The sequence below is a fragment of the Numida meleagris genome, chromosome 11 (assembly GCF_002078875.1).
Source record: "Numida meleagris isolate 19003 breed g44 Domestic line chromosome 11, NumMel1.0, whole genome shotgun sequence".
Taxonomy (NCBI): Eukaryota; Metazoa; Chordata; class Aves; order Galliformes; family Numididae; genus Numida; species Numida meleagris.
In genome coordinates, this window is record NC_034419.1 from 5,667,477 (window position 1) to 5,688,867 (window position 21,391).

Consider the following 21,391-nt stretch of genomic DNA (forward strand, 5'->3'; position numbering starts at 1 on the left):
AGCAAAAATCTTATTTAAACAATGCTTGCTTTATTGTGTGGTGTGTAAACAGCTCTGTGTGCAGAGCAGTCAGATGGTTGGTAGTAGCTTTGGTTGCATTTGGCATCTGTTTGTTCTAGAAATACATCTTAGCTGTGTGGAGATCTGTGGACGTGTCTGATTTTGTGTGGAATGGGAAGAAAGTTTCTCTTGTTGCTTTTATTTGCTCATCTTGACATCCTTCACTTTCACTATTAAAATAAGCAAAACCTGAATTGGAAATTATTTTATAAGAGCTATCACAACGTGTGGCATATTTTTGCAAATTGTGTCCTACATTTCACAATCTAGTATTTAAGTGATTCTTTAAGTAACTTTTCCAGCACTCTGCCTGCTGAAATCAGATCTTTTAAAGGATGTAAATACAAATTGATGAACTTGATTTAGCCTTCAGGGTTCCTCCCTCCATATTCTCATGTTTATCTAGTTACAATTACATTATTCCTTAGGAAGTAAATCCATTCCATGGCTCCACCCACAGCAAGGTGGGAGGTTTCAGTACCTATCTCTCACAGCAGTTCCACACTAGAAGCTCCTCTGTCTGGCAAGAAGCACCAGGACTGATACATAGCCTGAGCTATGAAAACGTGGTCATGAGCAATGAGCGCTTTCACGCTCAGTTATCCAGAAGGTTTCTATCCAGTTAATTTGGAAGCCAATTATCATCCCTCTGCCCGTTGCTGTATTTCATCATTTTTATCGTAGAATCATAGGATGGCTTAGGTTAGGGGAGCCTTAAAGCTCATCCAGTTTCAATTCCCCTGCTGTGGGCAGGGCTGCCCCCTACCAGCTCAGGCTGCCCGGGGCCTCTTCCAACCTGGCCTTGAGCACCTCCCGGGATGGGGCACCCACAACCTCTCTGGGCAGCAGTGCCAGCACCTCACCACCCTCTGAGTAAAAAATTTCTTCCTAGCATCTAACCTAAACCTCTCTGCTTTCAGTTGGCAGCCATTCCCTCTTCTCCGTCCCCTGTCCTGCACTATTTCCTGAACGTTTGGGGAGGAGGCAGGAGAAGGAAATCTTGCTGCCATCGTATCTCCTGTGTTACTTTACATTAGCAAAAGGTGCTGAAACAAAACATCCTTCATCAGAACGCTGCAGCAATGTCTGCATTGAGTATCTTTTGCAATGAATTTTTTTGACTTGAGCTTTTGACTCCTTCCAAACAAGAGCAGGAAGAGAGAAACTTCTTCATGAATATGAGGCGCTGAATTGTTTAACCATTTCTTGTAGACATCAACGAATGCGTAACAGATACACACACCTGCCAGCGGAGAGAACACTGCGTCAACACCATGGGATCATTTAAATGTCTCCAGGAATTGAGCTGTCAGCCAGGTTATGAACTTAAGGATGGAGAATGTGTTGGTAAGACTAGTGTTTTTCCACTGAAGCAATTGCTTTTATCAGGAAGGGAAGGGAAGGGATTACAAAGCATTTTGTTGTTGCTGGTCTGTGATATCAGGATTGATCTAAAAAAGGCTTAACTTCATGGAAATGTTTGGCTTTTTAAGTCTGTTCAGTTCATTCACTTATTTGAAGTAATTTCCAACAATAACTATAAATGATTTGGAAAATATACGAAACCTTGTGAAGTAGGATTTGCACTGTTTTCAGGAGGTTAGAGCGAGTTCTCAATAATGGAGGAATTCATGCTATGCTACTCTGAGAAGCTCTGCTTTTCTCTGAAGGGGCTGATGCTGTTTGCTGTCAGACTGAATCACAGCCTGAACGGATCATGGGGCTGGCTCAGTGCAGTCCTTCCTGTGTTTAGGATGTCTGTCTGCATTTATTTACACTGTGAATGGTCATGGGGTTAAGAAGTTATTCTTCACCCCCCCCCCCCCCTTCTTGGTCTGTATGGGGATCTAATAGAGGAGCTAACCTCAGCAGCTATAGCCTAGCAGAAGTTGCTCTGCAGTATATGAGTATGCAAAAGACACGTGTGCCCTGCTTTCCAGGGGCAATTATTTTTATACAAAGAGCTTCCTGACAGGTGGAATAGGAGGTACCTAAGGAAAGAACTTAGCTCTTGGCATGTAGCTTAAGGTTATAAAATAGGGATAATCTGAAATCTTGCTTTATGTACAGCACTCGTAAGTAAACTTTGGATTTCTTAGGCTGTCACTGTTGTATTCCATTAGATTCTATGACATATCAAACATTTGTTACCAATATGACATATCTAACATTTATTACCATTCTAAATTGTTCTCTAATCCTAAAGTTAGATTACAACAAGTTACAAAACTTACAATTTGTGTTTTAAGTAGCCTTTCAATTAATAACTTACAAGAAAGACTGTAAATCCAGATCTACTCTGTGTAAAACTGCCCACATGTAACTGTTTGTTTTGCAGTTTTATGAAATCCTGAATCCCACATTTTTCTTTATCTTACTCCATATATACAGTAGAAAGAGTTATTAATATAGTTATCTTCTGGAAAGCTGGTGGTGTTCCCTTGTGACCTTAACATTTGACTGAAGAGTTCTAATGGAAACAGAGAGGGCCAGTGGTTCTCCCCTTGCCTACTTGGAGGACTGGGAGTTCCTCATGCATGTGTATGTACAAAATGAAATCCTAACCTTGTTCAAGTGAGGTTCTCCTATATTACCAAATTAAGTGGAAGCCTGTTTATACATAGAATTCTGGAGGAATGTAAATTTTAAGAGACTATTTTGCTTTTGAAATAGTGTTGTACTTGGTCTATTCACACTCAGTTTTAATTTGAGCTTTTTAGACTTAAATCTGCAATGTTTCAGTATTTGTGGTTTGCAAGAGATGCTGTGAACACAGCAGTAGGGACCTGCACCAAACCATGGCATGACCTGCCAAGTTCTGAAGCCTGTGCTGAAGTGTGTGTTCGGGAGCAAACACAGCTAACCCTCAATTCTCCCAAAGGCAGCTTTGGGTGTTTCATTTAAATCATGCCTCCTAGCTTCCTTTACTCAGAAAGAAGTTAGAAACTAGCCAGGAAGTCTATTGAAAATGACTAGTCACAAATTGGTGTTGTGATCTGCTTAACAGATATCGATGAATGCGAGAGAGGAACTCACAGCTGTAAAGTAAACTTTGTTTGTCAGAACACGGAAGGGTCATTCTACTGTGAGTCAAAGCAACGTTGCATGGATGGATTTTTACAAGATCCTGAGGGAAACTGTGTTGGTAAGTGTGACCAATAACACGTGCAGCAGCACTGCCAAACTTCTCTTCCTTTTAGCCTGTCCAAGGGGTGTGCATTGTCTGCATGTAATTTTCTTTACATCCTGCTGTGAACTTAAACATTGCTGCTCTTTTAGAGATACGCACACTTGCATATTGAATTTGAAACTGCTATCGTAGCAGACCTTCATCAGCTTTTATCTTCAGAGAATAACAAATTGAAATGAAGGGAAGGAAGTGACAGCTGGAAGAAAACAAACCTGAAAGGTTAAATAGCTTCTCTCACTATTCTAATTCTTTTTTCTTTTTTTTTTTTTTCCCCACTAGATATTAATGAATGCACATCTCTTCCTGAGCCATGTAAGCCAGGATTCAACTGCATCAATACTGTTGGGTCTTACACCTGCCAGAGGAACATGCTGACATGCAGCAGAGGCTACCACTCCAATGAGGATGGAACTCGATGTGTTGGTAAGGTCAAGCTTCAGCCTCTGCCCAGGTGCCTTCTCAGAGGAAGCACATTTCAGGTCTAAAATAACTATCTTGAGTTACTTCCAACTTCATAAATTTACTTGAGGTGTGGGAATTTGCTGTATGCATTTGCTGTCCAAGCGGTTCAATGGTTTGTTTGCACCCCAGGATGCTTCACTGCTGCAGGGAGTTCTTCTGGGTACCATGAGTGACATTGGTTTTGGCTGCAGATGGGATTTACTGACTTCCTTTCCGGAGTGAATATGGTTTATTTGCTTTTTAATCTCAATCTGCCAGTCAAATCACAAACCTTTGCTGTTTTGCACAGTATCTCACTGTAAACAATATGACCTGAATCTGTGCATTGCAGCAAATTGGAAACACTGGTTCTGTGGACTCAGGAGGGTAGTACAAAGTGCATGTTCTGGGTGGCACTAGAGAAGGTGTTCCCCATTCACATCCAGTTGTACGCGTTCAGGATAAATTCTAATTTTCTTATGAAGAGGATATTGAAATATTCACATAGGCTGTCATGCAGCTCGATACTGTCTTGTATTTGTTCCAATGTGTGTATGCTCTTCTAACTCAGAAGAGCATATTCTGTATCTTATTAGCATTTATTCCATAAAGGAGCCCATTAAGCACAAGGGGGCTGAAAGCTTGATCCTTGGTAAGGCTGGCTGTGTGTGTCTGAATCCCCATATCCTGTGCTGCATGGGGTAGGAAATCATAAAACAAGAGCCGGGAACATAAGTGGCAAATTAACATTTCCGATAGCGATGAAATCTTAATGATTCCTACTTAAGTTCCCTTTGAATAAAAGGAGAGATGGAAAATAAAATTTGTTTTTGTGATTCTACAGGTGGGTGGTGGCCGTGTTTGAGGTGATCTGTTAACTTGGCCACGTCTAGCGGCCTGCAGTGAAAACTGGTGGAATAGATAGATAGAAGACTCCAGGAAAAAATAAATTCCTCTTTCTCATTTTTGCTTTTTATTATCCTTCATGATTTTTCCCCCAGGGCTATCCAAGCTCTCCTTTGCCAGTGAGAAAATGGGGAAAATTTGGAAGCAGGAGATGACAGGGACAGTTAACATGTAGCTGAGGAAACTGAGAAAGCTTCCTAATACAGCTCTAGGGGGTTGCTTCCTAAACTTAGGACGGCAGTGTGGTCTCATTTGCTGTCTTATTATACAGTAGCCTGAAATATTCTGAGTGTTATGAAAGGAAGGTGCAGTAGTGCTGTCTGTCCCAGCTGTCATGTAAAAGAGTTCTGCTGATTTTGATTAGTCCTGTTTCAGTAAAGACAATAGGACTAGGTACATTTGCTCCACTTAAAGCGTGGTGAATCCAAAGTTTTTGGGGCTACCACTCTAATTACTGATAATACTTTTGTCTTTAATTTACATGACTGATTGTCTTTAAGGAGCTTGTATTAGCATGCTGCTCTAGTTTGGGAAAAGTAATGATCAATGTTGATTGGTGATTTCTGCTATGTGAACTCTGTCTGCCGTCTCTGTCTTTCAGTATTTCTTGGTGTGACTTCCTTTGGGTAGGTGGAGAGCATGGAGATGAAAATGAAAAGCGTGTGGCCCGAGCTTCCCCTCTGTGCTAAAAGCTATTTTCGTCAAGGCATTACAATGGTTAATTAGATTCTTGATTCAGATTTACTCACAGTAGGAAATTCATCATCTGGACGTGCTTGTCCTGCAGAACTAAACCTCTGTGGTCATCTCTGTTTAGAGGATTCACCTCTCTTCAAAATGATCATTCTTTCTGATCCAGTAAATGAACTATTAAAAGCTACCTCTTAGATTTAACAGAAAAGTACTGTAATTATCATGAAATATATCACAGTTCTGATGGGATGATATGTGAGAACTTCTTAGGGGCTGAATGCAGTGGGATATGTAGTTTTGGACAAACTAATGAAATGGTTGCACTCGCAAATTCATTGCAAATAAAACTGCTAGTTTACAAATGTTTATCCATATTTTAAAACTTCCTTGTTTTGATACTACCTTTGATGTTAGAACAAAATGAGAAGACAGCATTTCAGCAGAAATCTATGAGCCTGTCACAAATCCCTTGGTGGGCAAGTGGCATTCCTGCCATCACTGACCACAGTGCAGGCAGGGACTGTGTTGGTAGGAGTGTCTGCTGAAGTATGGAAGAAAGTGTTTGCACCTCTCACCATGGTTGGTACAGCCTCTGCTTCTCCAAGTCCAGGTTTCTGTGATAAGGAGCTTGCTCCCATTTCCCCATCATTTTTCAGCAAGTTACTGCTTTCCAGAGCTCAGGGCTGTTACTTGGTGAAGAACTGTCCAGGAACCCTTTGAAATGAATTAGTGCTTGAAGTTATGAGCTGAAATAGGGCAGTGACTGAAAGCAGTGCAGTAGGGAGATCCTCCTGCCTTAGACTGCCATCCTAATTAATTTTAAATGAAGAGTGACTTGGATTGTCAAAGTAGCTGAAGATGTGGATAATAGGAAGGAAGCAGGATCTGATGGCTTAGGAAATGGCAGTACTCAGAATACTTGAAGAAACACAAGTTTCTGTGGGTTAATCACACTTTCTGATGCTTCTTGTCACAGATGGTTACAGAGAATTGTTAAATACTGATGAGCTATTTAGCCTCGCTGTGAGTCTTGTAAATCAGCCTGTATTGAAAACTCTCATCTCCATCTGTGAGTTTTTAAAATGAGATTGGAAGTGGTGCATGTGAGTGGAGAAGCAACCAATTTGTTGGTGTTGGCTTTCAGATGAGAAACCATGAGGAATATAAAAATGAGAGTTGATGGGGAAAAGAGAAAAGGTCAACAGTGGGAAAGAGCAAAAGGTACACAACAGAAACAGGGTTGGAAGGACAACTGGAGTTGAAAACAGCAATTGCTTTAGTTTAGGGGATGAGCAGAATTTCTGGCTGGTTCTGGGTTTGCCTTAAAAGGCTCGCAGTGATTCACACAATGGCAGAGCGTCAGAACAGGGTGTTTAAGTGGTATGGTGTGATCAGAATTAAAATGTGTTTACACTGAAATGCTGAAAATGCTGAAAAGCTCCGTTGCGTTTAAAGTTGCCACTTTCACTTCTAAAATAACTTATTGCTTTTCAGAAGTTTGGCTTAGAGATATGTAAATCTGACTCTGAGAAGATCTGAGTGGGAAAAACGATATTCTCTCTGCTCTGTCAATTAGATGAATTGTATACTTTCTGTTCTTGTTATTTACTTCTGGTTTTGTTTTCTTTCCATAAACTGTGACGTTCAGCAAACTTTATTTAAACTAATTGCTTTCTGTGATTCTGCAGATGTGGATGAATGTCAAACTGGTGTACACCGCTGTGGCGAAGGACAGATTTGTCATAATCTTCCTGGGGCTTATCGCTGTGACTGCAAGATGGGCTATCAGTATGATGCATTCAGCAGGAGCTGCATTGGTATGTAAGGTGCAAGCTGAGATGAAACAACTGATTGATTGAGCCTTGGACCTCAAGGCAGTATTTAGCACCATTGTAGTGTGCAGTTATTAGTTCTGCAATGCGGTGCCTCAGAAGATAATGGATTCAACTCCGAAGCACCGTCGCTCAGTCGACCAGCTATTTAGAGCTCTGCCCCTCTGCAATGGGTATGGACCAGGTGTCCTTGGTTTAGTTTGGCTGAAGGTTATCAATTAAAGTCATTTGCAAAGTATTTTCCTACAGGTTAGGGTTCTCCTGCTGAGGAAATTTGTCTTTCTAAAGTCTTCACAACTTTCTTTGTTAGAGACCATGATAGAGCATTTTGTACTTTATCACTGCTATACACCAATTAGAGCACAAAGGCAAACTGAAAAAAATCTGAGGTTGCAGCATCTCATGCTCTGCAAATCAATCTCTGACACTTAAAAAAATATCCTGCATCTCTTTTAATGCTTTTGTTTCTAAGCCAATTGTATATTTGCTTGTTATCTTGTCAGATATAAATGAGTGCTGGAATTACCCTGGACGCCTGTGTCAGCACACGTGTGAGAACACCCCTGGGTCCTACCATTGCACTTGTTCTTCTGGTTTCCACTTGTCTTATGATGGAAAGCATTGCGAAGGTATGAGACTTGTTCTCCATGAGGATGAATTTGCAGTGTGAATTAAGGAACTCTAGAGAAGCTGAGGTGAAGTATAAATACAGGAAGCCTATGATGTATGCATGCTGAAATTTTAGGTACTGAATTAAAGATTCAAACTCAGATTGGAGTGGACAAATCCTAGTGCCTTGTACTTATCCAGTCAGCAATGCACCTGAGAGCCTTCCCCATAGCTCCCACACAAGCAGTGTTCCCCAAGAGCTGGACAAAGCTGCCAAGTCTGCAAAAATGATTGCCAACACATCCTTAGAAGATCAAGACACGAGAAGCATTCTCGGGCACCTTCTCCTACCCCATCTTATATTTACTAACAACTTATTGTGCAGCTATAGTCTCTTTAGCTTCCATTTTTTTTCTCATTAAAGTGCTAAGTGATTGGCCATTATTCAACCTTTGCTTTTGAACATCTCTGCCTTATGCAGCACAACCAGAGTTTAGAAGCTACGTCACATAGTTTAGGCAATTGGACTTTGGAAAATATTGAAGTATGGAAGCAGAGGGCATTGTGATTTTAATGAATACTGGGATACTCTTCTTGAGCTAAAGAACACCTCTTATGACAAACCTTCCTGTATATGTGATTTGGATGCATTGCAGCGTTTACAAATTTATTGGTGCTCACTGCGAGTAAAACGTCTCTTCATATTTATTTTGTTTTATCAAAAATTTGAAGCTTTTGTAAATTTCTGTTTTTACAGTGGATAGGAGTGCTGCAGTTGAAATGTTCGAGTGGCACATCTTTTGTTCCACAGTCACTTTTGCTGTGAATTAAAAAGCAACCAAAAATTCTGTAGAAGCTTTTGGATCCCATATTTCAGCTAAAACGAAGCTTTGATTGTTTCATTTTTGTTTCTTCAATTTCTTCTTTTCCCTCACATACTTTTTCCTTTCCTTCCAGGGGAGAGAAAAAGGAAAGCATAATAAAGCTAGAATAGGAGAGATTTCATTCAAATTGTAATATTAATGAAACTTAGTAGTGACAAAACTTGCAAAAAAAATAGATACAATGTAAAGATTTTTTTTTTTACCTATTTTTGATTAACTATAGCATATAAAGTTCAAAACAAATGTTGGCATGCACGTATGTGTTTACATTGGCATATACATACATGAAATTCAGGTGCATTGTACATCCTCATGCTTCCTGGCTTTCTGCCTAGGGAGCAGATACTTCTTGGGACAAATTAGCTTATCCTTATCCACTCTGTCCAGAAAAATCTGATGGCTGATCTTAGAGGCAAGAAATAGTGAGAGATTCTGTTCTGACCCAATATGGCAATGTCTGTACCTTTATTTTTGGGTGCAGATGTGAATGAATGTGATACAAGTCCCTGCAGCCAGGAGTGCGCCAATGTTTACGGTTCCTATCAGTGTTACTGCAGGCAAGGCTTCCAGCTAGCAGAAGATGGCCATTCTTGTAAAGGTAAGGCTGCTGCTTTGTCGGGTCAGGTGAAGTATGCATACACTCCTTCACGGTGAGTGCTGTCTAAATTTCAGCAGCACCTAGTGCTGCAGGTGATGCCTGAGGACAATTGTGAGTTACACCCTGCTGCAGAGACTGCAAGTAGTAACTCTGGCTGTTGAAAAATGCAAGTCATTTTCATGCCCACTTGGGGCTGGGAGATCCCTGTGTGACCATACAAACAGTGATGTTACTGTTTCATGGGGCTACAGCTTATACCTGAAAACTTGGGACAGGAGAGGCATTTATTTGGCTATAACTAAGCCAACTACCCAGCCAAGGCTGGATGGAGGCATTGCTTTCTCTGACTTCTGCTGGCGAGTAGTGTATGAGCAGCAGAGAGATCAGTGCGGAGACAGGAAGCATTTTACCTTTTTCTCTTAAAGTTAGCAATACTGACACTTTCTTTTGAGAGTCTCTGTTTAAGAAATGGTGACGAAACCCACAGTCTTCCAAGCACGAGGGAGCTCCAAAAACAACCCTAGAGGATGAACTGCAGAGGTTCTGGGGTGACATTTTCGAACCCAGATGTGCCCAGACTTACTGTGCTTTTCCATGCGTTCATGGAGCAGTTTGATGTTTCAGAAAGCACCATCAGCCATACTAGAGCAATGTCAAATCTTCATGGTTGCGTTCTTCTTTAAGAATATTTTAGAAATGAGTCATATACAAATTTCCTCGCATTCTACTGCCTCTCCTTTGAGATTTCTATTTTTCTTTTTTTTTTTTCTTTTCATATTTGTAATTGTATTCTGTTCTTTTTTGTTGTTGTTTGTTTGTTTGTTTTCCCCAGATATCGATGAGTGCACGCAAAGCGCGGGCATTCTTTGTACCTTCCGCTGTGTGAATGTTCCTGGCAGTTACCAGTGTGCATGTCCTGAGCAGGGGTATACCATGGCAGCAAATGGAAGGACGTGTCGAGGTAAGGAGGAGCTTAAGGAACTGGAAGGAGTATGTCATGAAGTTTTAATCTTTAGAATGATCTAAGACATTAAGATTATTTAATCAAGTCTCTATTTTGGATGTTAGCCATTGTTAAAAAGCCAGTATTTAACAAAATTGCCAGATACTGGTATCAACAATGTCATTTTTTTCCTACGTTAGAGAAAAATGGTGAGCCAATTTAACTGTAGATGTGAGCTAATGATTTCCTAAGGGAATTCACATCATCACCCAAATTGGGGCATCTGATTGCTTGCATGGGCTGTATGGGTGCCCTGGTTCATCAGATCCATTTTTTTTGGAGGTGCCAGATGTGCAAATGCGTGGCTTCGTTATAAGTTGTGGTTTCCTGCCCAGTGAATGTAGGAGCTGTAATGGGGATGTGAACATCCTGAAGTCTGCCACCTAAGCTTAAGGACGTTGGTGTTACTCAGTGTAACTGATGTGCATCCTCCCCTCCAACACCCCTTGTCTCCAGATTCATAGAAATGTATGCTGAGTGCCTCCTGTTTTTCATCTGGTGTGCAGCTGTCTGTTTTTGAAGCAAAAATCCCCCATTTCCAGAGGATGCACTGACTCTGTAATGAAGATTGAAGATCTGATTACCTCTATGTACACGCATTCCTGCATTCAGTTACACTCACTACCAGGCATTTCCTGCTCTTACTTTTTCAGGAACCCTTCCTATAGCATTTGGTTACATATCCCCTATGCTTAAATTCTTTTCTTGGTGGTAACTGCAGTGAATTTACACTGTGTAAATCACGAATAGCATGAGCATACTTGAACCTGCCTTGGGACCAGAGAGAAGAACTGAATGACAGCAAGAATCTTCCCAAGCTGTTATTGTTTTTAATGTGATTTTGAGCAAGACTTCAGAATCCACCTCCAGTTATATCCACGTGCATTTATATTCTTATGTAAAAGTCACCTTACAGAAAACCTGCTGCTGTCACTTCCCTCAGGCTTTTCTGTGTGCCGTTAATTCTGAGTGCTGGCGTGCTCGTTGCTGCCTCAGCCAGCACTGAGATTTGAGACGAGGATGTCTTCCAGAGCTAACGGTGTGAGTCACTGCGTTAATCTGCCAGCACAGCTCTCCTGAGATGGAGGTACCCAGTGTGCTCCTGGCGCTAGAGGTGGAGGAAAAACGTTTGCCACATGGACCTATAGATTGCACTTGTATTGTCCGTCATGTGAAATCCTCAGTGCACGCTTACCCCTGGTGAAAAGGGCTCCTTATACATAGACCAGCCTTGCTAAGTGAGTTAAATGGTAACATATAGAAAACCTTTCCAAAGAACCTATACCATCTGGTACATGCAGCCTCCTTAGAGCATGAAGTTGGTCTACTTGCAGAACTCAGCAGATGTGCAGCAGCTCTGTGGATGGCTGGGTAAGCTGGCATTTCATCAGCCATTGGAAAGAATGCTTGGATATTTGCCATTTTTTTGCACAAATAAACACACAGTGCAGACTTCTGAGCTCTGCAAGCATGTAGTTACAAGTCTGGGCAGGGTTAGGTATTGAGGCCTCCTGAAAATACAGTCAGAAAAACAGTCTGAATTGATGTCAGCTGGATTATAATCAAGAAGATCGTGTTGGCTTCTGTCAGGTGAGGATTTGGCCTCACTTGCCTGTCATCTGACCAGTTTCTAGGAGTTACTGGTGGTACATTCTTTGTACCCTGTTTTTTCAGACAAAGGAGTTGTGTCTTGTGTAACAGCATCTCAACATATGGATCTTTTTGGAGAAACTGTGTATGGTATTTTGCAGCATAGCCAAACTGGTGAAGTGAGTGTTTTCATGACCATGATTGCAATATGGAAGAAATTTTCTTTTCACCTAGGGGCACTTTGGAGAAACAGCGAGGGATTTAATTTACTTTGATTCTCTCTTACTTCCTATTGTATACTTTTCTTCACAAAACTTTTAAACCAGTCAGTGCAGTGTATGAGATCAGTTCTCATCCCAGGGCGATGTGGGGAGAGGGAGGTTATAGGTTTCCTTCAAAGAGTCAGTCTCCTCTGTGACAGTTGGCAGAACTGCAGAGTCCTGCACAGTTCACGTGGTTTGTCTGTTAGCATTTATTTAATTTTAAAGCCTCCGTGCATTGTCTAGACATTTGGGAGTACACAATGTGACTGTTCAGTCCTTGCCAATATTTTCTGCTCAAGCTAGATTCCTGTTATTGCATCTGGTTTTCAGTGTTTTAAGGTCCATGGCTTGGGCTTATGTATGTGTTATTTAGGGACTGACATTTATGCTCTACGCCATGAAGTGTCTTTGAGCTTTAACTATTCTCTGTTGTCTTCTGCAACGTTATTTCTCATACTGGGGGGGTCCTTGTATTTAACCTAACTGTATTAATCTTAACTTAATCCATGCACATGCTGTGCCGTTTGAAGGCAGTTATATGTTTCCCAGCTATTCAGCTCATCGCTGTGCTCACACACCAAACCGTATGAGCACCTCACTCATTTAGAAACACCTTGCAAGACATAGGCTAGCTCTGAGTGTGGAACTACAGGGACCTATGGAGCTGGGCAAATTGGCCCATCATTTCAGGAGACTGTTTAAAACCTATCTTCAGTCCGCAATGCTGAAGATCTTACACAGCAGCTGCTGGGATGGACAGATTGGCTGGGCTGAGAAGTTTAGGTTTCTGCTGCCTTAGACTACCACTATCTGGTTATATCATTCTATTTCTTTCAGCCTAGCTTATATTACTTACTTGCAGATTCTGACACATCAGGAGCAAGAGAGAAAATGACAACGCAGACAGTTCTGTCTAGATGTTCACGTTCATTTTGAACCTTCCATGTTTTATTTTGTTGCAGTGGGAAGTGGCAAGACAGGAGGTCCTTGGGCTTAAAACCCAACTTTTCTTTCCCATGGTTATTCCCCACTGGAAGTTCAACTCACGTTGCATCAGATATGTTTGGAATGAGATTAGCAAGGTGTGGAAATGTTTGCAAAGCCTAGAAACAAACCTGGCCCATTGCAGAAGTCAGCCCTGGCCGTGCAGGAGTGGCTGCATCTGGCCACAGCCTCTGCCACGCAAAGGGAGGACTTGCAAAAAGTGCAAGAGGGATCAGGAGCTGCTTACAGGGAATGGTGGGCTCCCTTGTTTATTGCTTGTGATGCAACCTTTATTAACTAATAATGCCTAGGAAGGAATTTATTTTTTCACAGAAGACATGAATTGTAACAGGATTGGAATCTGCGTGCTTCAGTTGTCACAACAAATGCCAAAAGTGACATGGTGAACCTGACACAGCCTACCTGAATGTGCATTTCACATCCTGGGTTTCTTCTGGGGCTCTCACAGCACTGATCTGTGGGCAGTGGGCTGTGTTACAGAGGACACAGCAACCAAGCAGCAAAAGTGGGAGCCCTCAGCTTACAGAGCCAAATCCTGACCTGCTTCTCATGCACACACAGTCCATCTCGTAAGCACGTTACAGCCCATAAATTGTGATTACTTACCATATCCTTTCCCTTTGATTTCTTCTCCTCAGATATTGATGAATGCGCAATAGGAACCCACAACTGTTCAGCTTCAGAGTCCTGCTATAACATCCAGGGCAGTTTCCGCTGCCTGTCCTTTGAGTGCCCCTCCAACTACAGAAAGGTGTCTGACATGTAAGTACAGTCAGTGCAAAAGCAAGTAGCCGTGTCTGGTGTTATGTAGTGCTTTAGTTTGGGGGTGATTCTAAGCACTCAGAGCTGTAATAAACTGCTGTGGTCCCTGGAGCACATAGACTTCTCATGCACAGAATAGTCCATTTTTCCCTTTTCCTTCTTCCAGACCCCAGAGATTCCATTTATCTCCAGCTGCTGTAACAGCAGTCACCAGAGCTTCGCTTGTACTTTCCCATGCTTACCAGAGCTCTAAAAGGGCTCTGTTCGTATTTAAGTTTTAAAAAATCTATTGCCACAGCTCTTAGAGTGGTTTTAGGGCTCCTTGTTTAATATTCACGCTGCAGCTCCTCAGAGGTGGTTGAAATGTTGAAAAGCAGTAGGATAAGAAGGCTGCCAGGTTCGGGAAATGTTGGACCCCATAGCACCCAGTTCCTAAGCTACTAAAAAGGCTTGGGACGCCAAGATCTCTCTGCCCATTTCCTGCCAGCACTTTGGAAAGCCAGAGGAAAGTTTTAAAAAACTCTTGCGTTGCAGAGTAGGAAACAGTTGAGTTGCAAGAGAAACAGAAATATGGAGGAACTTGGAGAGAATCTCTTTCCTTCAAAAATGCACAGCTGCATTTGCTGTAGGAAATCTTAGTTGCTTATCACTTAAAACATTCTTTTCCTGCCTTATAGAACTAGCAGCTTTTCAAGCTGAGGACATGGTTTTCCCTTGTTTCAGTCTTCTTGGAGCACTGTCCCAAGCTGATGCTGTCAGTGATGAATTAGACCCCTTCCAAGCTCTGTGCTTGTCCATCATTGTTTTCTTCCTCTGTTGTACTCTGACAGTTTTATCATCTACCAATGCTTTACGGATGCTATAAAAGCAGAGTAAGCAGCTGGTGATTACACAGGTGAAGGGTGGGACTGTTGCTTGATTAGCACAGGCTGAAGACTTCCTTGACTTTGCAATTCTCTGAAATACATGTTTTATCCATTACATGGACACTGAGAGTTCTTCATTTTGCTTCTCTTAGGAGGTGCGAACGAATCAGTTGCTTTAATTACCTGGACTGCCAAAATACCCCAGTGCGCATCACCTATTACCAGCTGAACTTCCAAACCAATATCATGGTCCCAGCGCATATTTTCCGTATTGGACCATCGCCTGCCTATGCTGGAGACAACATAATCCTCACTATCAACAAAGGAAACGAAGAAAACTACTTCAGCACTCGAAGGCTGAACTCATACACGGGCATTGTCTATCTTCAGCGACAGGTCAAAGAGCCCAAAGACTTTTTGTTAGATGTCGAAATGAAACTGTGGCGTCAGGGAACATACACTACTTTTCTTGCCAAAATTTACATTTTCATCACAGCTCATGCATACTGAAGCATGTATTGAAGTTGGAATTTATTGGTGCTATGCTCTTTACCTGTTCTACCAAAGCTTAATATTGTTGAACTGGCATTTAGTGTATCTAGCCTTTATGTTATTTTTCTGTCATTGCTTTAAACTTTTTTTATTGGTTGTGTAAATTAAGTTAATTTTTTTCTTTGTTGTTTTGCTTTCTTATATAATTCTTCACATCATCATTTGACAATGAGCAAAAGAAGGGTTAGAAAGGCAGTACATACATTGTGTTAAATGCAGGAATCTTTTCTTAGAAATTACTTTTAGGTTTAGTCACATCTGCAAGGTATTGCACTAGAGAGGAGAGATCTTCACTTGGAAGCACTGCTTTTTGCATTAAGGGGAAAAGCCTTGAGCAATTTCTCATTACTACACAAACTTACGGTTTAGCCACTGAAGTTTTTCTGTGTTGAGATACTGTGTCAAGGGCTGCGCATATACATTGACAGTTAACTCACCTCTTATCACAGGTTTGTTTTCCTCCTTCCATCTTTTATAATATGTTGCCTTAAAATATATATAAATAAAAGGAAACTCCACCAGTGAACAAGCCTATGACTGAGCCTTGCTTTAGTAGGACTGCTCCTATGATAAATTTTGGCAAGACCTTGGCCCTCAGAGGATATGTGCTTTAGGGGAAAAGCTCGCACTGCCATTTTTAATAGATTGCTATAGGTTCTTGAATTCTTCTCTACACAAAACCATTCTACTTAGGTAAATGTAGGTGCAGACTAGATGTATTATAATTCTTAAAGGAAAGTCAAAGAGGAAATGTGGAAATAATCAACTGCTGCCCTTTATTTTAAGTCCTGTGTGTGCTGCTGAGGAATCATTTGCAATTTTAAATAAACAAAAGGGGAGTTGCTTCTGTTCTTCAGGAAAATTACTTCAGTTGTGTTACCAAATGACGCAGAGGAAAATGCTAGTTGAATTGGTGGTTTGAATTATGCCCTTTAGAAATAGCACAACTTAAGTTTTGAGTTGGATTTCCTCTAGTTCCACAGGAAACTGGAAGAGGTCCAAAGCTGAAGGCCAGATGTGGTAAAGCTTAGCATAATCAAAGTGTTTGTTAGAATTTAGAAATGAACATCAGAGCGTCTCTTTTTCTGAGGGAAAAGAAAAAGCTCCAGTGTTGAAATTCACTGAACTTCCTTTGTTCTGGCTATAATTACTCCGTTAAATGTTTTGATGGAAAAACATAGCTACAATATATTGGTGTTTTTTACAGTGCATTTTGATAATCTGTTCTTTTTTACAGTCATTCTTATTTTGACCAGTGTGTACATATGAATTAAAGAAAAAAAAAAAAGAGAGTGAGAAAGAGAAATTAAACCTTATGGCTTTTTATGCCATAATCAATATTTCTATTATATTGTAAAATATTTGTTTGAAATACATCTTAAAATCTTGTAACCACCACCAATAGGGTGAGAGGGGAGATGTACTGTATTCATTATGTCCCAAGGCCAACTTCTACAACTTCAGGTAAATTACTTCTTTAATTCAGACTCCCTTATTAATGATAAAGCAGAAATCTTTCTGTATCTGACATCATAAAGACTAACTGCTAGAGAAGAAATATTGCTATTCCTCGGTTGTAAAATATGGGATATCTGAAAGTTTGCATACATTAAGTTTCTTGGTTTGTTTTTGTTTGTTTGTTTTGTTGTTTTTTTGTCTATAAAAGTAATTTTGTAAAAGTGATCTTCCATCTATCTTTTGTTTTCCGTAGCTATCAGTTTCATAAGCTTTTAGCAAAGAAATGCTAACAGAGAAACACATGTTTATGCAATTTGTCTTTTCAATTAATGCATATCTTACAGCTACAGGCCTGGTAAGATGAAGAGGCAACTGCAAAAATGAGTAGGAGAGCCTTCCAGATTCATTATGCCGCATACATGTTAAGTGGAGATATGTTTCTCCATGCCCCAGTGGCACACATAAGAGTCACTGAAACCCAGAGTTTTCCATCAGCATTAGTATTGATTGAGCATAAATTATATTCAAGTGTTGACCGCCTTTCTTGTCAGAGAACAAATGGACAAGGCATTTGTTACTTGGAGGCCTTCTGCTGACTAAAAACAACCGTAGTCAGTCATATTAAGGATCTGGCAGTTTGTAGCACAGACTTTTCATTTTCTAGACAGGTAATTGATGAAGAAAGTTTTAGGAAAGGCTTTGCATATGATTATAACAGAAATGCTGTGCTATTAAAAAATGTCATCATTAGCACTGTGTACAACAGTCATTTGATACACATAGAAATGGTTGCTTGGTGCAACTGGTCAAAGCAAAGGAAAGGCTTGTGATAGATTGTAAGATTGGAAATGAGCTTTATGTGATTTTTTTGAACAATGCACGTTCTGTTTAATTTTTCAGATTATTTACTCCTTGCCTCTATGAAATGATTTCTTTGTATTTGGTGATTTTATTTCTTGGGAGATCCAGCAGCCCTAAGAACTAAGGAAGATCACGTGTATTGCTGTAAGGAAGAAGAAATGAAAACCTATGTGTGTGCTGGAGACTTGAGTGTGTCAATTACAGTTTGAAACATGAGGGTTTTTTTTGACTGGAATTTTCTTAACATGTACTTGGAATGCTATAAGTAGCAGTACGTGGTGAGAAAGGTGCTTTTAGCTAATATTTTGAATGGCTTCCTTTTTGCACCAGGGAGGTAGTATTTTCATAGCTGTTTGTAAAAAAAACAAAACACACACATATGGATTACTCCAGGTAGTGATGAGCTGACGCTAGTATTCCTTTGTGAGTTTAATATAGAGAAGAGGTATCAGAGTGCTCCTCTTGTGCCTTTCTCGTTCTATTCAGAGTGAAAAATGATGGAAGTATGGTTGCACATCACTGAAGGGTGAGCTGTAAATTTTAGTGGTCCCAAATTCTGCTATTATCTCCAAGATCACACAAACAGGACTTTATTCACCTTTCTTTCTTTACATCTTTGCATCTATTATTCCTTCATCTTGTGAGTTGGAACAGAAAAAGATTCCAAACTTAGGGATTTAATATTTTGGATCATCTTTTGAGGTTAACACTTGTAGCAGAAATGCTACGTCACAGGCTGAACAAGTGATGGAGCACCTGGTGGGAAGGCAGGGCCAGCCCAGGGGAGCTCAGGTGCACGCAATGCGGTGTGCTGAGTGACCAGAAGGGGTGGAGCCAGGATCCACCCCTTGCCAGACCTCTTTGAAGGGCTGGCAGCAGTGGTGCAGGCCTCTCTTGCTGGAAGCCCCTGCCTACCTGTCCAAAGGTAAGCAGTTCTTTTTCTTCATTTCTGTGTCTGTGGCTGCTGCATTTGGGCTCATTCTCGTTTGCTGTAGCCAAAGAGTTAGCCACCCTGCTATTATTGCAGTACTTTCCATGCCATTATAGCATTACAGCACTGTAATAAAGGATAAACAGCAGTAGTGGTTTTAATGTTGTGGCATGAGATGTGCTCTTCTGCAAAGGTCCCATTTGAAACACATGTAGCATCATGTGGGCCTTTTAGAGAGCAGGGGAAATCCTGAGCCTTCTCATTCCTGTGCTGTGAGGAGCAGTCAGTCAATGAGGAGACAGTTCCCCTGCACGCACTCTTCGCTGGAGGAAGTGCAGCTGCTTCCCACTAATGGGGATTACCTGGTGCCACTGCCCTTCTACAGACTGCCTCAGCACTGGGAGCCTGGGGTCATTATGAAACTAACGAACTGCCCCTGTGTCCCCAGCTGGTAGTGCTTTGCTGGTACTCAGCACCTGCCAAAAATCAGCTTCTGGGTGGAGCCGGGCACTGGATGGGGGCTATTTCCCCTCTGCCTGCTAGGTCAGTGGATGTGCTTGTACCAGCATTTGCTTGTGTGGCATGAGAGGCTGTGGTGCTCTGAAAAGCATTGCTTTTCAGAGTGCTTCTAGAAAGAAGAGGGCGCTGAAAACTGTAGGCACAAGATGGAAAGCAAAGAAGAGCAGGACAAAAAAAAAGTAAGAGTTTACAGTTATCTGGTGACAAATGTTTATGATGGTGAACCTGGATTTCTGTGTGGTCCTAGGTAAAGGCTTGTGCATGTGATTAAAACCAGCATCCTTTATGGGAAGGTACGTTTTATATTTTCCATTAGACCTTTGAAGGGCAAGAAGTTGCTTTCATCTGGTTTGCAGGACAGTGGGAAGCTGTTGCAGCTTCTCCCTCCCCATTCTTTATAGTTGTTTTCTCTTTTTTTGTATTTCTATTATTCCCACTTGTGTTATGAGGAAGAGAAAGTTTCAGCTGCGGAGAATTAGGATTCAGGAGTAAAAATAGATTCTGAGGTTAAATAAAAAATGTCTTCCCGCTTTTAGGGTTCTTTGCATGATGGAGACATTCGTTTTAAAATGGCTATTGAAAACTAGGATTTAATTATATTCTGTTTCTGTGATGTGAAATGAGAGTCACAAACTTGAGCTTTTTGTCTTCTTTCATTTACTTGTGCTTTATAAGTAGTAGTCTATGGGCAGGACCATCCCAGAGCTTAGGAGCCCTTTGTTCTTCAAGGGCTTTTGCTCAATGTATCCTGACATGTGCTGCTAGACATGGCAGGTTGGTGCCTCTCCTTGTCCTGGAGCTCCATGGGCTTTTCTCTTCGCTGCCTGCAGTGTGGGGAGAATGGTTTCTTTTAGCCTACCTGGCTCAGGGGGATTCTCGGGGATGGTGGCAGCACTGGTTTCCCATGAGCTAAAGCTCCTGATAGACTAGGGTTATAAATTCTAACATGTGTTATGGATTTTCTTTTTTTAGCTGGGAATGGAGAGGAATAGGATGTCAATGTGGTGCGCTTCGTACTGAGAAGGGAGGGGGGAGGGAGGAGATCCTTTGTACATCAATAAGTCGTCTGAGCTGTAGCCAAGAACTGTGCTAACTGCAAAAATTCCCCACAATAAATTAGAAGTCTAATTCTATCTTGAAATAATAGAAAAACACGCAGAGTGGTAAGCTTCTCTCTGTGCCACCATTTTTAGAAAGTAATTGTGGAAAATGTTAACAACAACTGATTCCATCTAAATTTAAGAGAAGATATCCAAAATGGAGATATGAAGGCTTTGAGAGAATGGAAGTGTAGAGATGCTGTTCTGGTTATCATGGGCACCAGTAAGCTATGCTCCAGAGAGGGGTTTTGGCTCATTGAGGATACAGAACTACTGGTTGCAGCCAGGTGCTCTGTAGAGGAGGACAGGTTCTCCCCAGCATCAATGGCAAGGAGTTGCACATGGAATACTTTCGGCTTGGGAAAAAGGCTGATAATCTTAGAATGAGGTATGTTTGAAAAGGACTGCTGCCATTTTTTGGAATTTGAATAAACAATGTAAAGAGTGATACAGGGTTGACAAGCGCACAGATCTTTCTAGGCAGTATACCATGATGAAAAGTTTGCTTTTGTGAGTGATAACAAAGTAAATGCTATAAGCAAAGGATAAAGGTCATAGAACTGAGCGGTCCTTGTTACAGCTGGGAGACAGAACAGGCCACGTCTGACTGCAGCTGGAATACCCAGCAGATACAGGTCACTGCATGTTGAAAGTGAAGATGTTCCCTCATTGTGTTGTGATGGCAAAGCTCAACTCCCAAATGCTTTTCAGGGTGGGTGAAAACATGCCTTCCCGTGCTGTCATGGGAAATTGTGAGTGTCCTGTAGTTAAGATAGAGTGTTGAGCTACTGCAGCCACTGAAATGTGAAGTTCTCTCTCTTCTTATGGATGTCCTTCACAGGTTTATAAAAGAATGATCCCAGTTAATCTTAGCTGTTGCAGAGAACTGTTACAATTAATCTTATTATCTTTCAGGTGCACCTTGGAGAAATCGCTTTCACATTGACTAGGAGTATTTCATACAGCTTCAGACTGTATGATGTAGAAGTGTATAATTCTGGAGTAACTACACAGTACTGCCTAGAATACCTGCTGTGGGTGGGAGGGGGGCTGTGTCTGGCTGCTAGTGTAATCATGAGCTGCATGTCACAGTAACTATGTTCTACACTTCAGATGTTTTTCTAATTAGGCCAAGTATGCAATATTATACCAATATATTGTATTGCCTAATGTAAATGAATGTGAATGTGCTGTGGTATTGATGAGAGTAAAATGTAATTCGGTAATGACTAGTGCTTGATATCACCGGAGTTGGGAGGGCACAAGTG

The 21,391-nt window shown here is 41.2% G+C and overlaps 1 protein-coding gene across 7 annotated transcripts in view; it reads left to right on the forward strand.

The window, feature by feature from the left end:
* The window catches only part of FBLN2 (fibulin 2), a 119,537-nt gene extending 102,527 nt beyond the window's left edge, over positions 1–17,010 (forward strand). For all 7 annotated transcript variants that reach the window (XM_021409630.1, XM_021409634.1, XM_021409627.1 and 4 more), the window contains 9 exons: positions 1,273–1,407; positions 3,068–3,205; positions 3,530–3,673; positions 6,979–7,107; positions 7,626–7,751; positions 9,097–9,213; positions 10,046–10,174; positions 13,713–13,836; positions 14,855–17,010. In XM_021409630.1, coding sequence (XP_021265305.1) covers positions 1,273–1,407; positions 3,068–3,205; positions 3,530–3,673; positions 6,979–7,107; positions 7,626–7,751; positions 9,097–9,213; positions 10,046–10,174; positions 13,713–13,836; positions 14,855–15,212 — 1,400 coding nt within the window. In that variant the 3' untranslated portion in view covers positions 15,213–17,010. The remainder of the gene's footprint in view (positions 1–1,272; positions 1,408–3,067; positions 3,206–3,529; positions 3,674–6,978; positions 7,108–7,625; positions 7,752–9,096; positions 9,214–10,045; positions 10,175–13,712; positions 13,837–14,854) is intronic.